This window comes from Oryctolagus cuniculus, chromosome 2 (genome assembly GCF_051225735.1).
Source record: "Oryctolagus cuniculus isolate XC-2025 breed Fujian yellow rabbit chromosome 2, ASM5122573v1, whole genome shotgun sequence".
NCBI lineage: Eukaryota > Metazoa > Chordata > Mammalia > Lagomorpha > Leporidae > Oryctolagus > Oryctolagus cuniculus.
In genome coordinates, this window is record NC_142868.1 from 122,016,184 (window position 1) to 122,039,764 (window position 23,581).

At 51.8% G+C, this 23,581-nt stretch overlaps 1 protein-coding gene across 6 annotated transcripts in view; it reads left to right on the forward strand.

Annotated features, from left to right (window-relative positions):
* The window catches only part of ST3GAL5 (ST3 beta-galactoside alpha-2,3-sialyltransferase 5), a 52,720-nt gene that overhangs the window by 20,235 nt on the left and 8,904 nt on the right, over window positions 1-23,581 (forward strand). For 4 of the 6 annotated variants that reach the window (XM_002709662.6, XM_008254166.5, XM_089326177.1 and 1 more), the window contains 2 exons: window positions 8,674-8,797; window positions 11,892-12,003. In XM_002709662.6, coding sequence (XP_002709708.2) covers window positions 8,674-8,797; window positions 11,892-12,003 — 236 coding nt within the window. The remainder of the gene's footprint in view (window positions 1-8,673; window positions 8,798-11,891; window positions 12,004-23,581) is intronic. The other 2 variants (XM_089326174.1, XM_089326175.1) reach the window with 1 other exon arrangement.

The window sequence follows — 23,581 nt, forward strand, 5'->3', positions numbered from 1 at the left end:
TAGCAGGGAGCTGAAGCAGAAGTGGAGCAGCCGGGACTTGAACCACTCCCCATGTGGAATGCCAGCATCGCAGGCGGCAGCTTAATGTCCTGCACCACAATGCCGGCCCCAACAGTTTTTTCCTAAAGAAGGTGTCCCTGAAATCTAGGACAGGTTGAGCATCCTTAATCTGAAATGTGAAATGCTGCAAACTCCAAATGTCTACAGTGGCTGGGTGGCTGAGGCCGGGAGCCAGTACAGTGCAACCCACGTCTCTCATGGGGGCGGGTGGGGGTGGCAGGAACCCAGCTATTTGAGCCATCATCACTGCCTCCCAGGGTCTGCATTGGCAGGAAGCTGGATTTGGGAGCCAAAGGTGGGATGTGGGCACCCTGACTCACCCAACCGTTAGGCCCAGTGTCTGCTCGCTTACATCTGAAAGTTTGTGAGTGTTGACATGACACCCAAGGTGGGAATTCCACACCACGAAACAAAATTCGATGCCCAAAAGTGTTAAAAATGTCTCCTAAAACTACCTTCAGGCTTCTCTGTGTAAAGTGTTTATGCAACATAGGTGAATTTCCTGTTTAGACTTGGATTCCATCCCAAAAGCATCTCATTGTGTATATGCGAATATCTCATTGTGTATATATAAATATTGCATTGTGTAATGCAAATATTCCACTTTGGACACTTTGGTCCCACATGTTTTGAGTAGGGGATGTTCAACCTGTAAATTTGGTTTCTGCTCTTTTACTCCTAAATGCTTGGTTTATGAGATAATTATTCCCTAACAAAGATGACCCAGGATTCCTGAAAATATTTTCTTTGGATGGTTTTCAAATATCTGTCATAGCTTAAATTCTAAGCATAGTTTAAAGATTGTCCTTGAAGATGAAAATAGTGTCAGTGTCTTAGAAACAAAGCTGGGAATGTGCAGAATTCAGGTAGCATGGACAGGAAAACAAAAAGAGCAACTAGCTCAGCCACACTGGTACCACCTGTTGGTAACAGAGAGGTGCACCCCTGCCCACCTCGGGATGCACAAATAGCCTTCCCCTGCATTCTCCTCGTTTTTGTTAGCAACAGGAGAAGTCGGTATTGGAGCTTATGGCACAGATATTGTGACGGTTAGCAAAGCCGCCTGCGCTGAATTCAGGGTCTTTGTAATTGAATCTTTAACGCAGCCCTTCCTCCGCTGAAGAGAATGTTAAAGACCAAAGAATGTGCAGAGGGCGTAGAAGTGATCAGAACTTTCAACTAATAAACCCCGGGGTTCTCCTCCGGAGCTTCTTTTGTTCTCTTTATTTTCTACATTTGAAGATACCCCCTTTGTAAAAAAAAAAAAGATTTCTTTTTCTTTTTTTTTATTTGAAAGGGAGAATTAGAGGACTTTTGTCTGCAGGTTCACTCCCCAGATGGTTGCAGCAGCCCATGCGGGATGCTGGCGTCACAGATGGCAGCTTAACCCGCCGTGCCACAGCACCAGTCCCCCAGGGGAGCACCTTAAGGCCACCTGGCTGTTTGTCAGTTGTTTGCCAGTTGTGCATGGGTGAAGGTGACCCAGGCTGGCCTTCTTTCTGTCATATTGAGGGGCATGGAATCCACATGGCCCCTTATAAATGGGAAGAGCAAAATGCCTGCTGGGCCCTGCCAGGGGGATTTGAGGAAACTCCTTGGGAAGTTGAATTCTTGTACCTTGGATGGATCCGTCCCAGACCATGACTTATATGCACACATGTTTTTACGAGACTGCTTCTTTCCTCGAATAGCTTTCTGTGTGAATAAATATATGTTCCCAGTACATTAAGCTAGTGCTTCTCAAACCTTAATGTTCATTTGAGTCCTCTCTCATTAAGATGCAGGGTCTGGGGTGGGCATTTGGCCCAGTGGTTAGGATGCCTGTGGCCCACGTTGGAGCTCTTGAACTTATTATTATTATTATTATTATTATTTGGACAGGCAGAGTTAGACAGTGAGATAGGGAGACAGAGAGAAAGGTCTTCCTTCCGTTGGTTCACCCCCCAAATGGCTGCTCTGGCCGGCCCACTGCCCTGATCTGAAGCCAGGAGCCAGGTGCTTCCTCCTGGTCTCCCATGTGAATGCAGGGCCCAAGCGCTTGGGCCGTTCTCCACTGCCTTCCCAGGCTACAGCAGAGAGCTGGACTGGAAGAGGAGCAACCGGGATAGAATCCGACACCCGAACCGGGACTAGAACTTGGAGTGCCAGCGCCGCAGGCGGAGGATTAGCCTAGTGAGCCGCAGCGCTGGCTCATGAGCTCCTGAACTTGATACTAATCTCTGCTCCTGATTCCAGTTTCCTGCTGAATGGACCCTGGGAGCCAATGATGATGGCTCAAGTAGTTGGGTTCCTGCTACCCATGCAGGAGACCCTGGCTCTCAGCTTCAGCACCTCCCTTCCCTCCTGCAGGTATTGTTGGCATTTGGGGAGCGAACTAGTGGATGGGAGCTCATTCTCACTTGCTTGCTCACTCGCTCTCCTGTCAAGTTAAAAGAAATAAATGCAGATTCCAAGTCAATAGGTCCAGGGTGGTTCCTGAGGTTCTGCATTTCTTTCTTTCTTTTTTTTTTTTTTTAATTTTATTTATTTGGGGGTTAGTGCTGTGGTGCAGTGGATTACAGCCCTGGCCTGCAGCGTCAGCATCCCATATGGGTATGCTGCTCCACTTCCAATCCTGGCTGCTCCACTTCCAATCCAGCTCCCTGCTAATGCGCCTGGGAAAGCAGTGGAAGATGGCCCAAGTCCTTGGGCCCTTGCACCCACGTGGGAGACCCGGAAGAAGCTCCTGGCTCCTGGCTCCAGCTCCAGCCATTGTGGCCATTTGGAGAGTGAACCAGCGGATAGAAGACCTCTCTCTCTGCCTCTGCCTCTCTGTAACTGTGCCTTTCAAATAAATAGATATATCTTTAAAAATAAAAAGAAAAGAAAGAGAAGAGAAAAAAATAAAGGAAAAGAAGGGAAGGGAAGGGGGGAGGGGAGGAGGAGGGGGAAGGGGGGAGGGGAGGGGGTGGGGAAGGGAAGAAGTGGCGCAGGGGCCACGCTGTGGCGCAGTAGGTTAATCCTCTGCGTACGGTGCCGGCATCCAATATGGGTGCTGGTTCTAGTCCTGGCTGCTCCTCTTCTGATCTAGCTCTCTGCTAAGGCCTGAGAAATCAGTAGAAGGTGGCCCAAACACTTGAGCCCCTGAACCCCACATGGGAGACCCAGAAGAAGCTGCTGGTTCCTGGCTTCAGATCAGCCCAGCTCCTGCCGGTGCAACCATTTGGGAAGCGAACCAGCAGGTAGAAGACCTTTCTCTCTATCTCTCTCTCTAGTGTCAGGGTCTGGCTGGCGTGAGACTAGCTCTGTGATGTATTAGCAGTAGAGCTGCATGTAATAAAAGCCCAAGGACTTCTGAGTACGTATGTCGGGGGAGAAAGGAGTGAGAGCCCAGTGGCCAGGCGGAGGCAGAGCGTGAGGGCGTGGGGACGATGCCTCTCTTAGAATCAGGGCCGAAGTCTGAAGGGTTCAGGAGGAGTCTTTGCTTGGCCTAGAGGGCAATAGCAGTGAGTTGATTCATCCCACAAATATTTACTGACATTGCTCTATGACAATATTTATTTATTGGAGAGGTAGTTACAGGTAGAGAAAGGGAGAGACAGAAAGAGAGGTCTTCCAACCACTGGTTCACTCCCCAAATGGCTGCAACGTCTGGGGCTGGACCAGGTCGAAGCAAGAAGCCTAGAACTCCATCCGGTCCCCCACATGAGTGGCAGTGGCCCGGGCACTTGGGCCATCTGGTGCTGCTTTCCCAGGCGCATTAGCAGAGAGCTAAATTGGAAGTGGAACAGCTGGGACTCGAACCAGCACTAATGAGATTATATTTCTAAACTATTCCCCAATCACTCAGATACTACTGGGCAGAGACCCCATTGGCTGTAGCAAGGTTTTAAAGATGGTAACCATGTGGCTGTGCCATAATTTACAAACAAATCTATTATTGGGCATTTTGGAAGTTTTGGTAGATTTTTTTTTTTTTTTGACAGGCAGAGTTAGACAGTGAGAGAGGGAGACAGAGAGAAAGGTCTTCCTTCCGTTGGTTCACCCAAATGGCCCCAAATGGCCGCTATGGCCAGCACTGTGCTGATCCGAAGCCAGGAGCCAGGTGCTTCCTCCTGGTCTCCCATGCGGGTGACCAAGCACCTGGGCCATCCTCCACTGCCTTCCCGGGCCACAGCAGAGAGCTGGACTGGAAGAGGAGCAACCGGGACAGAATCCGGTGCCCCGACCAGGACTGGAACTTGGAGTGCCAGTGCCGCAAGGCGGAGGATTAGCCTAGTGAGCCATGGCGCCGGCCAGTTTTGGTAGATCTTACACTTCACTCTTGCCATTTTCATTTCTGTTCATGTTGAGTTTTGATTTTAATCTTGATATTGGGAAAATGCCTTTTTTTCTGGTTTGTTGAGGGGCCACAAACATGTGATGCAGGTTCTGCTCCATTTGAGGCGTGTGTTAGGAGTCTGCTGGCTGCCGGCCTGGCCTCTGGCCCAGGTGCCGGGGAGACAAAAGGGATCAAAAGCGTAGCCTTGCACCTCACCCTCCAGGAAGCTGTAGAGGAAAGTTCAGGTCATTGTGCTGCAGAGATAGGGAGTGCTCACAGATGGGAATGGTGATGAAAATGACCTCACAGGGCCCGGCTCTGTGGCATAGCTGGTAAAATAGCCACCTGGAATGCCGGCATCCTATATTGGTGCCTGTTCGTGTCCCGGCTGCTCCTCTTCCCATCCAGCTCCCTGCTAAGCCTGGGAAAAGCAGTGGAAAATAGCCGAAGTGTCTGGGACCCTGTCGCCCGCGTGGGAGACCTAGATGAAGCCAGTTTTTGGCCAGGTTCCACCGTGGCTGTGGCAGCCACTTAGGGGAGTGAACCAGCAGATGGAAGACCTCTCCTTTTGTCTCTCCCTCTCTCTGTTACTCTTTCAAGTAAATAAATAAATCTTAAAAAAAAGAAAAAGAAAAATGACCTCACAGAGGAGGAAGGAAATGTACAGCCTAATTTGAATGAAAAAATAGTTTGCCAGACAGATTGTTAGAATGGGGTCCCAGCTGGTGCCGTGGCTCACTTGATTAAAAATTCCTCTGCCTTCGGCGCTGGCATCCCATATGGATGCCGGGTTCTGTTCCGGTTGCTCCTCTTCCAGTCCAGCTCTGTGCTGTGGCCTGGGAAGGCAGTGGAGGATGGCCCAAGTGCTTGGGCCCTGCACCCGCATGGCAGACCAGGAGGAAGCACCTGGCTCCTGGCTTCAGATCGATACAGCTGTTATATACAGAGCTGAGCGTGGGTGGGTGGAGCCAGCTTTGGGGGCATGGTGCAGAGGTGCGATCCAGGAGGCTGCAGTCAGAAGTTATGCCTGGGGAATTTCGGATTGCAGAGGCTCTCGGGGCAGGAGAGGGTCCCAGGCTACTGGAGCAAGGGAGACTCTGGCAGGGAGTGGCTCAGCCCTCCCATGGGGCTGTGCCAGTGGGGGCCAAGAGGCCTGGGGCCAGGGGGCCTGAGCTCCCAGAGGTTCTGCAGGTTTAGGAAGGCCACGGAGGGCTCTGCTGGAGGGGCAATGGGAGGATGGTGCCTCTCCAGGGAGACCTGTGAGCAGAAAGTGATGGGAGAGGAGACTGTGCCACCTTCCTGAGCATGCTGGGGCCGAAGCCGTGGCTAGAAGTGGGGTGATGAAGCCAGGAAGTGCCTTGAAGCTGACTCGGGCGAGTTGTGTAGAGAGACTGGGCACCTGTGCCTCCCCTCCATGTGATAAGGAGAGCAGCAGCGAGCCCTTCCACACGCTGGGTGTGCACAGCCACAGTTCTCAGCACTTCTCTCGTATCACAGATAACCCTCGTGTTAACCCCAGGGAGTAATATTACTGTACCCACTTTACAGATGAGGAAACTGAGCTACAAGAGAATGAACGGGAGTAGGAGGGGATAGCCCACGAGGTCGAGCCGAGAGCCAGCATCCTGTGCAGTGCGCTGAGTACCTTCACCCTGGTCGGCTCTGTTCTCTGGCGGTCCACTCCGGTGTGATGTGGGCACCATTCTGGTCGTGTGCAGACACTGAGGAACATCCCTTTGATTCGTGTCCTGGCTGCTAGGAGCCTGCACGCTCCCACCACGTGGCCGGCCTCACGGCAGGTAACCACAGGCACCTGCCAGGGTCGCAGCTGCACCTCAAAGAATTCGGGAGATTCTCAAGCAGAGTTTTCCTTATAGGGTCCTCGGCACTATTTTTTGAGACTACCCAAAGAGCGTGCTCCACGGTGTTAAGAGTTCTTGTGCTCGCAAGGCAGTAAGGCCCTGCTTGAAATTGAGGGAGAGCGTGTTCACGGCAGAAGAAAAAAGGATGTCAATTTAGTTTAAAATAAAAAGATTTTTTTTTCAAAGAAAATAGCAAAACCCTAATGGAGGAAATAAAGTGAATAATGAGATAAGACTTCCTGATTGAAAGGCTAATTATAGTAAGAACATCATTTCTTAATATTTAATTTAGCATGATAGACATGGGTGCCTTTATTGATTGAGATAAAAACTTTGCTTTTAATTAGCAGTAGCATAAATGCAGAGGAAGTGTGTTCCTCCATCCCATGACAGTCCAGGGCTTGAACGAGACTGCTCGTGCGCGCGCGCTCTCTCTCTCTCTCCTTGTTCCACCATCCCTTGAGCAGCATCCTCTCTGTGTGGTCCACAGGGGCCCAGCAGGTGTCTGCAATTCGCTCAGCAGGAAGGGAGATGGAGGAGAAGGGGGTGGGCACCAAGGGATGCCCAGGAAGTCTCGCCAGGTGTTTCTGCTCAGGTCTGACTTGGTTACTCCGAGGGAGCTGGGAAATGTAGTCCAGGTTCTCCGAGGCACCGTGCTCAGCTCAGACTCCGGAGTTGTGTTCTACAGAGAGGAAGAGGAAAACCAAGACGGGGGAGATGTACCCATTTCTGGAATAGTATTCGAAACTTGAAAAGTGGAGAATAAAATCGATTCAAAACAATAAGGAGGCAAGCCTGCCCAAGAACATTTAGTGTTACAAAATTTCCTGTAAAATTGCCATCTTTTTTTTTTTTTTTTTTTTTTTGACAGGCAGAGTGGACAGTGAGAGAGAGAGCAGAGAGAAAGGTCTTCCTTTGCCGTTGGTTCACCCTCCAATGGCTGCCGTGGCCAGCACACTACGCTGATCCGAAGCCAGGAGCCAGGTGTTTCTCCTGGTCTCCCTATGGGGTGCAGGGCCCAAGCACTTGGGCCATCCTCCACTGCACTCCCTGGCCATAGCAGAGAGCTGCACTGGAAGAGGAGCAAATGGGACAGAATCCATCTTTTTTTTTTTTTTTTTTAAGATTTTATTTATTTGAGAGGTAGAGTTGCACAGAGAGAGAAAGGTCTTCCATCTGCTGGTTCACTCCCCAAATGGCCACATTGAGCTGATCTGAAGCCAGGGTCCAAGAGCTCCTTTTGGGTCTCCCACGCAGGTGCATGGGCCATCTTCCACTGTTTTCCCAGGCCATTGCAGAGAGCTGAATTGGAAGAGGAGCATCCAGGACTTGAACCAGCGTCCATAAGGGATGCTGGCATGGCAGGTGAAGGCTTAGCCTACCAGCCACAGCACTGGCTTCTCTCTTTTTCTTTGTTAGTGTAACACTTCTGTTTTTAATGCAACACCATCTTTTTAACCATTTTACTGTGGAAACTTTCAAGCCTACACAACAGCAGAAGAGGATGGTGCAAACCCCAGCTCCTTCCTGCCGGGTCAGCCATTACCAGTTTAAAGCTGGGCTCATCTCCGCTGCCCTCTCCTAGGCCCCACTCACCCGTCCCCGGGTCTTTTCCCAGGCAGACCTTGTTCCTGCCTTGCAGATAGTATTTCTGTATGTATCTCTAAAAGGTGAAAGTCTTAAAAAAATTGTGACCTTTTTTATTCTGGGATAATCGTAGGTTCACGTACCGTTGCCAGAAGTAATGCAGAGAGATCCCATACGCTCTTCACTCCGTTTCCCCGGCGGTGACACCGTGCAGTGCCACACATCTCCATCACCACGAGCATCCGCCGTGTTCCGCCTCCTTCCGTTGTCCCTGATGTCCACTGAGCTGTTCTTGCGTAATTTTGTCGTTTCAAGAATGGGAGCAATTGTATAGTGCATAACCTTCCAGTGTTGGCTCATCACCACCGTGTGGCTTCATCCAAGCTGTTGCACATATCAATAGTTTTTTTTTTTTTTTAAGATTTATTTATTTATTTGAAAGTCAGAGTTACACAGGAGAGGAGAGGCAGAGAGAGAGAGAGAGAGGTCTTCCATCTGCTGGTTCATTCCCCCATTGGCCGCAATGGCCGGAGCTGTGCCTATCTGAAGTCAGGAGCCGGGAGCTTCTTCCGGGTCTCTCATGCAGGTGCAGGGGCCCAAGGACTTGGACCATCTTCTGCTGCTTTCCCAGGCCATAGCATAGAGCTGGATCAGGACTCAAACTGGCGCCCATATGGGATGCCAGCGCTGCAGGCAGCAGCTTTACCCGCTACACCACAGCACGTGCCCCTCGACAGTTCTTTCCTTCTTATTGCTGCCTGGTGGTCCGTGGTACGGCCCCATCTCGTAAAGCCCCTTGAAAAGCAGCACCCGCCTAACGCTTCCCTCTTTTTCTTCCCACCGGCTGTTCCCCTCTCGTGACAGCGATGCCAAGTGAATACAGCTGTGTGAAACCCAGAAGCGACTGCTCCAGGCCTCCTCTGCAATGGTGCCCTCGAGCCCAGAGCAAGATGAGAAGACCCAGCTTGTTGTTAAAAGACATCCTCAAGTGAGTACCCCCGGGCCCCTGGATGTGGGTCAGCGGTGCAGAACGGTTGGAGGAGCGCCCCTGGCCAACGGACCACTGAGAGGCGGGGCTGAGGAAGGCCTCGGGGCACAGGTGGAAGGGTTTAGGCTGGCTTCAGTAGGAGTGCAGTGCCCGGAGACGCTCTGACTGGGCCCTGCTCTTTGTGCCATTGTTTTAACAAAAGAGGGCTTTTCCCCTGGAGCTATCTTAAGTTAATCTAAAGGATGGTTAATTACAGTTCCCCAAAGGCACTTGAATACCATTACATCTTGAGGCCTAAAAGGACAAGTATTGCAGCCGGGTCACGCCGGGGAGTTAACACAGGAGGGGCTTGGCAGGTTTCCCTGGCAGCAGCCAAACCCAGCTGAACGTCGCTCCTCCCTGTCCTGGGCAGAAAGAAGCTGGGAATCCCACCGTGAGACCCGGCCCCCCGTCTCTCCATTAACTCAGGAGCGGTGGAAGGGGAAGGGTTGAGAACAGGAAAGCCATAGGGAGGAAGACGAACTCGTTAAGCACACGCAGCTTCCTTTTAGAACTCAGCCAGTGTTTCCTGAGCCTGCGCTGCGGCGCTGGGCGCATGGCTGCACACACACAGATGCAGTGCCGAGCTCCTTGCGATGTGGGTGGGGCTGGCCCAGAAGTTACAGCACGTGTGGTCAATGCTACGGAGATGGCCTTGCTTCTATTTCATCTCTTTCTGTTTCTTTGTTAATAATCAGAATAAGTTTAGGGGTCCCGCTTACCATTCCAGGATGTTCCTTGAGTGCTTGAAACCTTACTACCAAGCGCACTAGATACTGGGGTCTTTTCTTATTCTTTAAAGTTTTATTTCTTTGTTTGAAAAGGCAGAGTGGCAGAAAGAGATGGAGAGGGACAGAGAGATCTTCCAGTCACAGAGGCACTCTCCAGATGCCCACAACAGCTAGGGCTAGACCAAGGCGAAGCCAGGAGCCTGGAGCCCCCGCTGAGGCTCCCACAGCAGTGGCAGGGCCTGAAGCACTTGGGCCACCCTCTGCTGCCTTCCCAGGCGCGTTAGGGAGCTGGACCGGAAGGAGAGCAGCTGGAACTATCTGGAGCTCCGGCGTGGGATGCCAGTGTCACAGGTGGTGGCATAACCCACTATGCCCCAAGGCCAGCTCCTACTAGGATTTTTTCTATAAACTCCTTTGATAAACCTTAATATATAAAATAGGCACAGTGGTAGCTGAAGAACAGCAACTAATGATAACAGCCATGATAACAACACACTGTGATGAAAGTTATTTCAAGCGTAGCAGTTTTTTTTTTTCTAGCATCTTTCAGCTAATATTTTTGGACTGTAGTTGGCCACAGGTAAATGAAACTGTGGAAGGTGAAACCACAGATGGGGAGGTCTGTCGTGTTACACGCACTGCGCGCAGCACCCCTCTGAGTGTCGGAGAGAGGAATGGGTGTGCTCGCAAGGTTAGGAGTCAGCCCCTCGCCCCTGTCCCCACGTGAGATGCCCATTGCTGCTCTCCCCACTCCAGCCAGCCTGCATGTTCACACAAACGAGGCATCCTGCTCACTTCACCGTGTATTCAGTCCCTGGGAAGGTTAAGATACTTGTTCAGGTTTTCACAGCAAGCTAAAACGAGAAGTCAGAAGTCTTGAAAACACCCCCATCATGCTTCCTTGCGTCTGCACCTCCGAATCCTCAGAGATATTTAGCACCTGTGATGCTTAGTAAACGGCGCAGCTTCTGCCTTCCAAAAGCTGACCATTTCTCTAGAGACTAGGTTATGTTACCTTCATCATTATTCAGTTTTTTAAAGCTATTTGTTTATCTACTTGGAAGGTAGAGTTACAGAGAGAGGGAGAAACAGGGATCACCATCTGCCACTGCTTCGCTCCCCAAGTGACCTCTACGGCCAGGACTGGGCCAGGCTGAAGCCAGGTGCCTGGAGCTCCATCTGGGACTCCCATGTTGGGGGGGTGGTGCAGGGGCCCAAATACTTGGGCCATCTTCGGCTGCTTTCCCACATGCATTAGCAAGGAGCTGGATCAGAAGTGAACTCGAGGGGCCGGCACTGTGGCATAGTGGGTTAAGCCTCCGTCTGCAGTGGCAGCATCCCATATGGGCACTGGTTCAAGTCCTGGCTGCTCCACTGCTGATCCAGCTAAAGCAGCGGAAATCCTCGGGTCCATGCACCCATGTGGGAGACCTGGAAGAAGCTCCTGGCTTCTAGCTTCGGATCAGCTCAGCTCTGGCCATTGAGGCCATTGGGGGCATGAACCAGCGGATGGAAGATCTCTCTGATTCTCTCTCTTTCTGTAACTGCCTTTCAAATAAATAAATAAATAAATTGAACTCAAAGTGGCATCCGTATGAGATGGCAGAGTCACACAGGTGGTGGCTTAACCAGCTGCAACACAGCACTGGCCCTTGTTTGTTTTTAAGAACATGAATTATTTTAAGCAGGTTCTCTTAAACTTTGTTTTTTTTGTTTTTTTTTTTAACCTTGTTTTTGTTTCTTGGTGTGACTGGAGAGCTTGTGGGAAGTGAGATGTGTAGAACCAAGACTAGACAGAGTTTTTTCTCTAGATCCAGTGTCAGTGTGGACGTATCCGATCTTCAAAACCAGTGTTCGTAGATGGAGTTAAGGGTCCGTAGTGGGCTGTCTCGTCAGCCTCATGTCCGGGTAGGCTTCTTAAGCATTATCATCAGATTATCTCTTTCGTGTTTTTATTTTTCTTAAAAAAAATAAAGGACTGAAAGTGTTTTTTAGAAGCAAAAAAATTGAAGCTGAGATTCTGTAGTTCAGATGCCTTGATTTTTTCTCAGTCCAGTAATCTGGACTGAAATGGCTCCGATTTTATTATGACGCCCTCGCCGAAAGCAGAGGTTGTTTGTGCACTCGCCTGCGCCAGCACAGACGGTCCTGCTGGCCAGCTCATCTTGTGGGGAAGGTAGGAAATGACACTTCCCTCACCCCGGGTCGGCCCATGCGGCGTGGCAGGCGGGCGCCGTGGGGGTGCGGCTTTCCCCTGGGTCGTGTTCTGCCTGCTGGTTTTCACATGACTGCCTTGTTTCACCTCGTTGATCGTCTTTTTCCAGATGCACACTGCTCGTGTTTGGCGTGTGGATCCTTTACATCCTCAAGTTAAATTACACCACCGAAGAATGTGACACGAGAAAGATGCATTATGTGGACCCTGACCGCGTGAAGGTTAGAACGGCCATTGGCGTGGCATCAGTGAACGCGTCCCCAGTATACACACAGGCCGTACTGGTGTGCCCTGGGTGTGCACACAGGCTGTACAGGCATGCCTCGCATGTACACACAGGCTGAGCCCCTGTGTCCGGTGTGCACATCCAGGCTGTACCGACATGCTCTATCTGTACACACAAGCTGTACAGGCATGCCTCACATGTACACACAGGCTATACCCCATGTGTAGATGCACATTGTACAAGCATGCCCCATGTGTACATGCGGGCTGTACAAGCATGCCTCATGTGTACACACAGGCTGTACTGGTATGCCCATGTGTTACACAGGAAGGTTGCTGAAACTGTGTAAGCACCACATCTCAACACTCCTAAATCAAAACCAAACACAGCCCTACCCCTCCCTGCAAAAACCCACCCGGCTGACCTGCTGACCCTTCCCATAGAAGGGTCATAGGAGTCTCCTCCTGTGGTGCGGCGGCCAGGGCGTGGGCTGGAGAGGGTTCTGCCCCACAGAGTTCATTTTCCCTGATGCCGTCTCTGTGTGTGTGTGTGTGTTCTTAAAACAGTCAAGGAAGAAATTCTTTTAGTATCACCTGTCATGTCTGTTTTATTTTGGGTTTGAATTTCAGGTTGCATTTTCAGATTGTCTTCCCCAGTTGTATTTGTTTCTCTATTGACATCTTAAATAGAGATCGCACTGATGACTGTGGTGGTTACGTTGTCCAATAATGTTCAGCCCAGGATGGAAGAAGAGGTGATTTTAAGTAAGATAGCGAGGTAGAAATGATTGACACATGTGGATGCTTGCCATGTATTATCTCATTAATCACTGTCGTGACTGTGGGACATCCCAGGGTCATCTCCATCTCATGGGTTAAACTTCTTGTCATGTCCACATCAAATTTGGTTAACGGATTTAGTCAATCCGGTTTAGTGCCTACTGTGTGCCAAGAGCTGTTCTCAAAAAGCATTAGCAATATCAACTCATTTAGCTCTCTCTTAAAAAAAAATGTCTATTTGTTTGAAAGGCAGATTGACAGGAGGAGAGAGAAACATCTTCCATCTGCTGGTTCATTCCACAAATGCCAAGCCAAAGCCAGGATCCAGGAACTCAACCCAGGTCTCCCGCATGGGTGTCAGGGGCCCAGACGCCTGGGCCACCTTGCGCTGCTTTCCCAGGGGCATTAGCAGGGAGCTGGACCAGAGCAGAGCAGCGGTAATTTGAATCAGCACTCCAATGTGGGACAGCAGCGTCGCAGACTGGGCCTTACCCTGCTGTACCCCAACACCAGACCTCCCTTAGCTCTCCGAGCTGTGCCGGGGCTGCGGGGGCTCTGACCCTTCCCTTCTCACCGCTGAAGACACTGAGCGGTGCAGCCCGGGCGTGCACTCAGTGCCATGGTGTCATAGTCTGGGCTCCTGGCGCTCTGCTCCGCCTAGGCAGGCAGTTCCACAGGGAAGCCGGAAGTTGAAGCCACACAGTACAGCAAGAAGAGAACTCCACACTTGCACCCAGATCCTGATTGTCGCTGGGTGGCGGCGAGACCCTGGGCCAGTCCCCTCTGTTGTTTTGAGCCCCAGTTTCAGCTGTGAAGTGTAGACAGAGGCATCGTGCGAGAGGTTGTTCCTAAAAATCGGATAAGATCACTTGGAGAGCTCCTTGCTGATTCTGATGCAGTCTTTCTGCTTTAATCCCTGTGGTGTTGGGGGGACCCAGACAGCTGGAAACAGGGAATGAGCAGTAAATGCAGAGCTTGGTCACGAGTGCACAGCCTGGTGCCTGCAGAACCACTGGCCTCAGAGGCCTTGCTGAGCCCTCTCCTCGGAGCTTGTGAACTCGTTTCATTTCATTGCCATTGACACATCTGCCTGTGTCCCATGTCCTCCGCCCGGGTTTCTTCTCCTCCTGACCGGTGTGGTGCTGCACACGTGCCCCGGCTCCCAGGGCTCTCAGGGCTCTCTCGGATGAAGTCTGCAGACCGCCTGCGTGTCTTTTGTCTCCTGGGAGAGGCGGAACACGGTGGCACTCAGGGTGACCTACCTGCTGATGCGCTGAGAACTCCTCGCGTCGTGTCTGTGCTGTGCTTCTCTGTTCTCTTTACGCGTCCTCGTCTCCCTGTGCTTTCAGTACTGCGCTGGCCGTCCGACCAACTGCACGTGACGGCTCCGCAGTCTGGCGAATGAGGGAGGGAGGCGAGCTCTCCTATGCAAGGGCTGAGCACACCATCTCACCAGCATGGAAAGAGAAGTGTTTCAATGACTCCTGGCTGAAGCCAACTCAGCAGTTCCTGTGCCCTTACTCACTGCAGTCCGTCTGTGTTGACAGACAAGGGATGGTCTGCTTGCCCCTGCCATGGTTAGACAAGTGCTCTGGTTATTTTGGCCGTTATACCCTTTTGTTTAAAAAAATTACTTATTTGCAAGGCAGAGTTACAGAAAAACAGAGATCTTCCTCCACTTGTTCACTCCTCAAATGGGCACAAGAGCTTGGGCAGGGCCAGGCTGAAGCCAGGAGCCTGGAATTCCATCTGGCTCTTCTGCGTGGGTGGCAGGGCCCCCACCACGTGCGTCATCTGCTGCTGCTTTCCCAGATGCATTAGGAGGGAGCTGGATCGGAAGTGGAGCAGCTAAGATTCGAACCTGTTCTCATAGGGGAGGCAGGCAGGCAGGAGGAGCTTGACTGGCTATGCCCCAGTGCCAGCCCGGCCATTATACTCTTTAAGCTTTCCCCCAAGGAATCCTAGCGACTTCTGAAAATGACCAGAGAGGAGACTCAAGACCACATCCTCAAGAAACCATAAAGGACAGGAGCAGCCATGTCGTCAGAGGATAGAGGACGAGCCCCAGGGCGGGTGGTGGCCAATGTCAGCAAGTCAGAGGCCCCGCCAAGCAACGCGGGGCCCCGTCCAGAGGGCCTTAATGGCAAAGACGTGCATCCAGGAGGCAGCCAAGCCCGAGGGAGAGGGCTTTGATGGTTGGAAGGGTGTTAAGGGTGGACGAGCAAGCTGCCTCTGTGTTGTCCCCAGGAGGTCTTCAGGGGCTCAGGGTCCTGTGGATAGAGTTTGGGCGCCAGCCAGCTGGTGGCTTAGCAACCTCTCGGCTCCCTTCCAACTGTGCAGTTCTGTGCCTCTCTGCAGTCTGCCAGGGCCTGGCTGGGAAATGGGAAATGTAGGCTGGTTTCATAAACAGTTTCATAACCTGGGGCTTTCCCTGTTCTGAATTCTGGGTGGAGCTGTCTCAGCTCGAAGGCTCCGAAGGACACCTGCTCACCAGGCCCCCGTGGTACTCTGCGCTCCTCTGACACTCGCGAGGCTGCAGCTGGTGGGATAAGAAGTTATGTAATCTTCTCGTCGTTCCATCTAAAGTATTGCTTGAGAGCAGGGACTGTGTTTATAAAATATATATATATATATATATATATGCAGGAATCCCTGGGATTCCGCGAAAAGAAATAGTGAGCCACAGATGCCCTTGGGAATCCTCGGCTGTCGCCTCTCACCCTCTGCCACCCCTCTCCAGCCTGTCTGTGGCCAGGCAGGCGCCACTGCGGCCATGGTATTGTTTCGGAACAACGAGTGTGATTGGCTTCCCTGCTTAAAACTCTGCTTTCCCTCCAGCGCCCTCGGGAGAACACCCCACTCCCTCGTCGGGCCTCAGCCTCTGGTTCCTCCCCATCTCTCCAGCCTCCTTTGGCCACCCATGTTGTCCCAGCACTGCCTGCTCCAGGCACGCTGATGCCCCCACACAGGTCCTCGGTGGCGCCTCCTTCCTTCAGGGCTTATCTTTCAAGATACAGGTCTCCCACCACAAAGCTCAGCCACTTGAGGCCGTGGTGTGATGGTGTCGGTGCCCTCACAGAGCTGAGCCACGTCGCTGTGATCTGAATTTAGAAATGTTTTCATCACCCCCAGAAGAAACCCCTTACTGCTGGTGCTCGGTCCCTATCCCTTCTCCAAGTCCTAGGCAGCCACAAATCCACTTTCTGTCTGTGGGTTTACTGGCTCTGGACAGAATTCCTACAAACAGAGCCATATTGTACAGGGGCATTTCTTCACGTGGCACAGAAGTTTCAGCCATGTTGTAGCACAACTTAGTACTTTTTATTCCTTTTTTTTTTTTTTTTTTTTTTTAGATTTATTTATTTACTTGAGAGACAGAGTTACAGACAGAGAGGGAGACAAAGAGAGAGGTCTTCTATCCACTGGTTCACTCCCCAGATAGCTGCAACAGCTGGAACTGGGATGATCCAAAGCCAAGAACCTCCTTCGGGTCTCCCACACAGGCACAGGGGCACAAGCATTTAGGCCAACTTCTGCTGCTTTCCCAGGCCATAGCAGAGAGCTGGATCAGAAACGGAGCAGCCGGGACTCGAACTGATGCCCATATGGGATGCTGGCACTGCAGGTAGATGTTTAACCTTCTATGCCACAGTGCTGGGCCCATACCTACTCCTTTTTTTTTTTCTATTTATTTACCTATTTTTTTTAGCTATTTATTTCAGAGGTAGAGTTATAGACAATGAGAGGGAGAGCCAGGGAGAAAGGTCTTTCATCTGCTGGTTCACTCCCCAAATGGCCACATCGGCTGGACCTAAGCCGATCTGACGCCAGGAGCCAGGCGCTTCTTCTGGGTCTCTCATGGGGGTGCAGGGGCCCAAGGACTTGGGCCATTTTCCACTGCTTTCCCAGGCCATAGCAGAGAGCTGGATTGGAAAAACAGCAGGCTGGACTAGAACTGGCACCCATATGGAATGCCAGCACTGCAGGCAGAGGATTAATCTACTACCCAACAGGTTTGGCTTCCATTCCTTCTTTTTTTTAAAAAAAGATTTACTTATTATTTGAAAGGCAGAGTTATACAGAGAAAGAGCAAGACAGACAGAGATCTTCTACCCACTGGTTCACTCCCCAAATGGCTACAATGGCCAGAGCTTGGCCAGGCTGTAGCCAGGAGCCAAGAATTCCGTGTGGGTCTCCTATGCGGGTGGCAGGGGCCACCTGCGCTGCTTTCCCAGGCGCATGAGCAGGGAGCTGGATCAGAAGTGTAACAGCTGGGACTAGAACCTGTGCTTTCATGGGATGCTGAGGTTGCAGGGAGCAGCTTAATCCGCTGAGCCCGGATGCCAGCCCCTTTGTCACTCCTTATTTCTGGAAAGTATTCCAGCATATGGATAGACCACATGTTGTTGATCCATTCATCAGCTGATGGACGTTTGGATTGTTTCCACTTTGGGCTGTTGCGAATAATGCTGCTGCAGACACGTGTGTGTTATTTGCGTATACCTGTTTTCAGTTCTTGTAGGTTTATTCCTGGGAGTATAATTGCTGGCTCATAGAGGAACTCTGGGTTTTAACTTTTTGAAGAGCTGCCAGACTGTTTTCTGAATCGGTTCTATCATCTTACATTCCTGCAAGCAGCGTACAAGGGTTCCAGTTTCTCCACATTCTCGCCAACGCTCGTCATTCTGCAGTCCTATTGTATTGTAGCCATCCTAGCAGGTATGAAGCGGTGTGTCAATGTGGCCTTGATCTTCATTTCCCAAGAGCCTTGACGTTGAGCGCCTCTTCCTGTGCTCATGGGCCATTTGCATATCTTCTCAGGGGAAATGTTTATTCAAATCCTTCGCCCATTTTTCCAATGGGGCTATTTGTCTTTCCGTCACGGTGTTGTGCGGGCTGGATGCCGCCCCTGCGTCAGGCGCGTGGTCTGCAGGTCCTGGCGCTCACGCCGTGGGCTGACTTTGTACTTCCTCGGTGGAATCAGCACAGACGTCTGTGACGTCGATGACGCCTGGCCCCTGTCCTTCCTTCGGGGTCGTATCTAAGATTCGTTGCCTGCTCCTGGTTCTCTGCGAAGAGTTGTGCAGTTTCGGCTCTTACGTGAGGATGTTTGAGCCACTGCGAATTCCTGTTTGTGGGTGGCGTGAGGCCAGCGCACGTGTTTCTCTGCGTTCCCAGGCACCGTTTGCGGAGAAGACTTTCCACTCTGCTGGTTGTATTCTTTTCCATCCCTCTGCCTGGGGCGTCCCCACCCTGGGCCTCCCTGTTCATCTTTTCAGTCAATCACATAGCAGCTCAGGAGCTGTTTCCTCCAAGAAGTCTTCCCTGATCATCTCCCGAGCTGTGGTTTAGGAGCCCCGTCCTTCGTCGACCGGGACATTTATCTCTGCAGTGTTTTGCCTGTTGTCGTCTCCACTCTTCTTCCAGGCAAACTCTTGGAGACAGAGGTGTGTGCTGATGTTTTCATTAGTTAGCGTGCACTCTGTACAGTGAGCTCCAGAGGGAGGGGAAGACGAGCATTGCATTGCGGTGTGGTCTCATTATCTCTGAGCTCCAGACTGAACAGGAAACCCACGGTGAAGTAACAGGCAGTTCTTTGCGTACTTTCCATCACAAACGTCAGGTTTAATCACCCGTGGAGAAGTAGCACTGATGCTTGCGTTGAACTTGAAATGAACTCGAAGCATTGACTGGTGGACATGGAAAAGCACCCCTCCTGCCTGAACCCCTGTAACAATAGTACCCAAAAGTCAGGCGATACGGAAGCGAACAAATGGGACAGGCCCCCTGCCCCCCCCACCTCGAAATCCTCTTGTGTGGAGGAAGAGGAAGGCGTTGGGGGGGAGGGTCAGCGCGTCAGCTCAGAGATTAGTGCAGTAGAAGTGGAAGCCTGCCGTAACCAGGGTGGGATGCAGAGTGGCTCTCGTTCTGTTACTGCACAGTCCTGCCAGGAGGTTCTACTTCCTTCCGGTACCACCGAGAGCTCAAGACCACACCTCGCCCTGGGACCGCCCGCCTGCCATCCGTGCAGGCTGCTGAGTTGTGGCCAGATTCACCCAGAGTCTCCATCGCATCTGTTCCCCTTGCGTTTTTGCAGCCAGCACGGCCACCTGGCCGAGTTTCGCAGTGAACCCGGGCCAGGGCCCCTCCAAACCCAGTCCCTTCACCCCCTGGTGCTGTACCCCAGTCCGGTTCTGGGACATTTCCGTCACCCGCGTTAGCTCCCCCAGGCCCTCTGTGGTCAGGTCCCACATCCAGCCCCAGCTGGCCACTGGCTGAGTGTTCACAGTGGAACCGTGGTCCCCTCCTGCCCAACCACAGTTTTGCTTTGTGCAATTTCAGTTACCAGCAGTCAGGAGTTTTCTGAAAACCTGAAATGGAAAATTCCAGAAACATGCTGTTCATAAGTTTTAATTAACTTTTATTAGAGTATATTGTTAGAATTGTCCTATTTTATTATTAGTTGTTGTGCATCTCCTGTGCCTAGCTTACAAGTTAAATGTTGTCCTAGGTGTCTAGGAACCCACAGTACCCATGGAGTCCAGCACCATTCATAGCTTCAGGCTTCCCCTGGGGGCTTTCGATGTGCCCTCCAGGCATCAGAAGGGACTCCGTGTCCTTTTCGTGACCTGGTTTTTTGAACTGCTTCTGCTTTTAACCACAGGAAAGCGACAGACAGAAGTACGTCAGGGCCTTTCCTCCAGCTGCTGTCCTTATGGGGTACCACACAGATCACGTGGGCCGGGCCTGCAGCAGCCCTGAGGGGGACACAGTGCCAGAGTCCACACAATGTGGAGACCAACGTGGATGTAGCAGTTACCTGTCCTCTTTTTTTAAACATTTATTTCTTTATTTGAAAGAGTTTCAGAGAAGGAGAGGCAAAGGCACAGAGACAGAGAAATCTTCCATTTGCTGGTTCACTCCCCAAATGTCTGCTACGGTCAGGGCTGGGCCAGCCCGAAGCCAGGAGCTTCATCCAGGACTCTCACGTGGGTGCAAGGGCCCAAGGACTTGGACCATATTCTACTGCTTTCCCAGGTGCCTTAGCAGGGAGCCGGATTGGAAATGGAGCAGCCGGGACTTGAACCAGTGTCCATATGGGATGCCTGGTGGCTTTACCTGCTACAGCACAGTGCCAGCCCTAGCTTTTCGTTACTATATCAAAATACAAGGATACTTCAAAAAGGTCCTGGAAAATGGAATTCAAAGGCTTTGAGAGGTGTTTGGCACAGCAGCTGAGACGCTGCTTCTGCCCACATCCTAAATTGGAGTGCCTGGTTTGAGTCCCAGCTCCTCCAGTTCCAACTCACCTTCCTGCTAATAGACACCCTGGTAGGCAGCAGATGATCGCTCAAGTACCGAGGTCCCTGCCACCTTCGCGGGGGACCTGGGTTGAGTTCTGCTCTCCCAGCTTTGGCCTGGCCCAGCCCTGGCTGTTGCAGGCATTTGGGGAGTGAACCAGCAAATGGAAGCTCTCATTCTGTCTCTGACTGCCTTTCAAATAAATACAAATTGAATTAATTTTTAAAAGTTACGTTTATTTTGATGCAAAAACACTTTGAAATCCACGCCTAGTGTTTTTTTCTGAGTGTGCATTTCCATGAACTATTTTTTTTCCTCTAGAAACCTTTCATTTAAGGTATACACACTTCATGTACTTCATATATACAAGTTTAGGGACATGGTGATTCTTCCCATCCAGCCCTCCCTCCCACCCTTCTTCCTCCTCCCTCTCCTATTCCCATTCTTATTTTTTACTGAGATCTATTTTCAATTAACTTTACACACATAATATTAACCCTGCACTAAGTATAGAGTTCAACAAACGGTATAAAAAAAAAAAAAACTGTTCCTCAACGGTTGAGTCAAAGGTTGTTCAAAGTCACCGCATCTCAAAGTGTCAATTTCGCTTCCATGAACTGTCTGAATACCCCTCGTACTTTCCTTTGTAAAGGAAAGAGGTTTATTTATTTCCAGGTCTGGAGATCAGAGATCAGAGATGGGGATGGGGGTGGGGCAGGACGTTGGTTTGGCCTCTGGGGTGTTCTGGCTGGCAGTGTCCCGAGATAGCGCAGGACATTCCTGGGAAAGAGAGGGGCAGTGTGCATCTGCCTGAGTCCCTCTCCTTTTAAAGCCACTGAGAATCCATCACGGGCCCGACAACCTCATCCAACCTGATGCCCTCTCAAGATCCTACCTGTAAACAGCAGAATTGGGTGATGGCCGGCGCTGCGGCTCACTAGGCTAATCCTCCGCCCTGTGGCGCCAGCACACTGGGTTCTAGTCCCGGTCGGGGCGCTGGATTCTGTCCCGGTTGCCCCTCTTCCAGGCCAGCTCTCTGCTGTGGCCCGGGAGTGCAGTGGAGGATGGCCCAAGTGCTTGGGCCCTGCACCCTATGGGAGACCAGGAGAAGCACCTGGCTCCTGCCATCAGATCAGCGCGGTGCGCCGGCCGCAGTGCGCCGGCCGCAGCGGCCATTGGAGGGTGAACCAACAGCAAAGGAAGACCTTTCTCTCTGTCTCTCTCTCTCACTGTCCACTCTGCCTGTCAAAAAAAAAAAAAAAGAATTGGGTGACGTCTCCACCATCTTGGCACCATTAACAAAGCTCTGGGGACTCACGGGGGACAGATACTGAGACCGCAGCCGAGACCCCGTCGCACAGGGCATGGCAGAGCTGGGTCCCTGCCACCGAGAGCTAACGCCGAACACTCTGTCCTTATCTGGGTCCTTTCATTAAAATAAGAGAGACTGTGCTCTTGCCTTCGACTGAGAAGTGTTCCTCTTGCCCCGGGTTCTGAGAAAGGACGCCTCTCGACATCACGGAGTGGAAAAGGAAAGTCGAAATTTGGCCAAGGACACCAACTTTCGTGATTTTTAATGCCCTCCAGTGAATTTTCACATTGTGGTTTGCTGTGGCAAGTGGCCACGTCATTGACTATTGGAACTACCGGATGTCTATTAATTCTTAATTGTGAGCAGCCTGCAAGCCCAGCCTGGAAGGCCATTAAAAGCTGAAACTTTTATTTCCATCCCTGGATTTGAGACCAGTGGAGGTTCTTGTGTCTTGGAGGAGTCTCGGGTTCCCTGCTTCCCAGGGGGCCTCACATCCGGGTCTCAGCCCTGGCTTGCCGCTATCTGCAGCAGAGCAGGGGGGTGCAATTCCCTGATTCCATGCGTCCTGTCTGTGTCACAGCTCCTACGGTGAGAGCCTCCTCCCTAGCCATTCTCTCCCCTGAGCTTGGCCCTCGGGCAGGTGGAGAAGAGAGAGGAGAGAGGCTGCGACAGATTGCCGACAGATTGCCGTGAGAAGCCACCCTTCTCTGCAGGGGGAGGAGGTGCTGAGTGGCCTCAGGTGTCTCCAGTGCACCAGCTGTGACGGAGCCAGAGGAGAGGTTACGGTCCTTGTGCTTTGCTCAGTCTGAAGCCTGACACTGAACTCCACGCCAGAGTGGCACTGGAATGAAATTCCACTCCTTTCCAAATGCAATCTTCCAAAGAGGAGCTCCGGCATTCCCAGGTTTCCGGCTCGCTCAAGGCCCCGAGTCCGTCATGAAGCTTCTGCCGGTCTCTGCTGGCCGTCTCAGAGGACCCTTTCCGTCCTAGGAGGGCTGCCGGGCCGCTCTGCCGTGACGAATCAGGCCCTTCGGTCTCTGCAAAGTGTGCGGGTGACCTGGGGTCCTGGCGTCTAGAGACGAGTGCCTGTAGTACGGGCGGTCCCCTGGGCCCTGCCCACTACCTATGCCCCACTGGGCACACAGCACCGCTGTTTGCGAGGCAGGGCGGGGCGAGCCCCTCCTCCCCGTGGGGCTCAGCGTCCCAGCCAGCTCCTTGCCTGGTTTTCTTACTGATGGCTCCGGAAGACGCCGATCCACATGCAAGTTGCTGTTCCCAATGGTGCTGGCCATGGGCTGTTGTTCTGGGAGCAGGGGCGGTAGCCAGCCAGCCCGGTCTGTGTGCTGGCTCAGCCGCCTACTGATGATGCCGCATCTGAGCCCACAAGAAACCAGTGACCATCTCGCAAGATGCCATAGGCATGGTGAGGGTGACTGCCTGCAGCACCCTCCCTGAGGACTTGCGAACACCACCTCCCCCTTCTGGAAACAGGGCCACTTCCTTGGATACAGACAGTGTGCTCTTGGAGGTACTAGCTAGCTTCAAAGCCCCATTTTTTCAGTGTTTTCTGCTTTAATGAGACAGATGTGCTCCTAAAAATAGACATGAAACAAAACTCAGACAATAAAAATAACAAGGCCTTGGGGAAAAACACAGCTGTGGTTAGCACTTAAACATATACCACTATGGGGGCTGGCGTCATGGTGCAGCAGGCTAATTGCCACTGGCGGTGCTGGCATCCTGTATGAACACAGGTTTGAGTCCCAGCTGCTCCACTTCTGATCCAGCTCCCTGCTAATGCGCCTGGGAAGTAGCAGAAGACGGCCCAAGTGCTTGAGTTCCTGGCGCCCATGTGGGAGACGTGGAAGAAGCTCCTGGCTGCCAGCTGCAGCCTAGACCAGTTCTGGACACTGTGGCCATCCGGGGAGTGAACCAGCAGATGGAAGACCCTCTTCTCTGTCACTCTGCCCTTCAGATAGATACATACAGCTTTAAGTAAAGTGTACCACTGTGGAGTGGGTGTTCAGCCTGGAGATTAAGCTGCCTGTGTCCCACATCGTAGGACCTGGGTTCGATTCCCAGCTTCCTGCCAGTGCAGATCCTGGAGGCAACCATGATGACTCAAGTCGCTGGGTTCCTGATCCCTGTGGGAGACCTGGATTGCACAGCCAGCTCCCAAC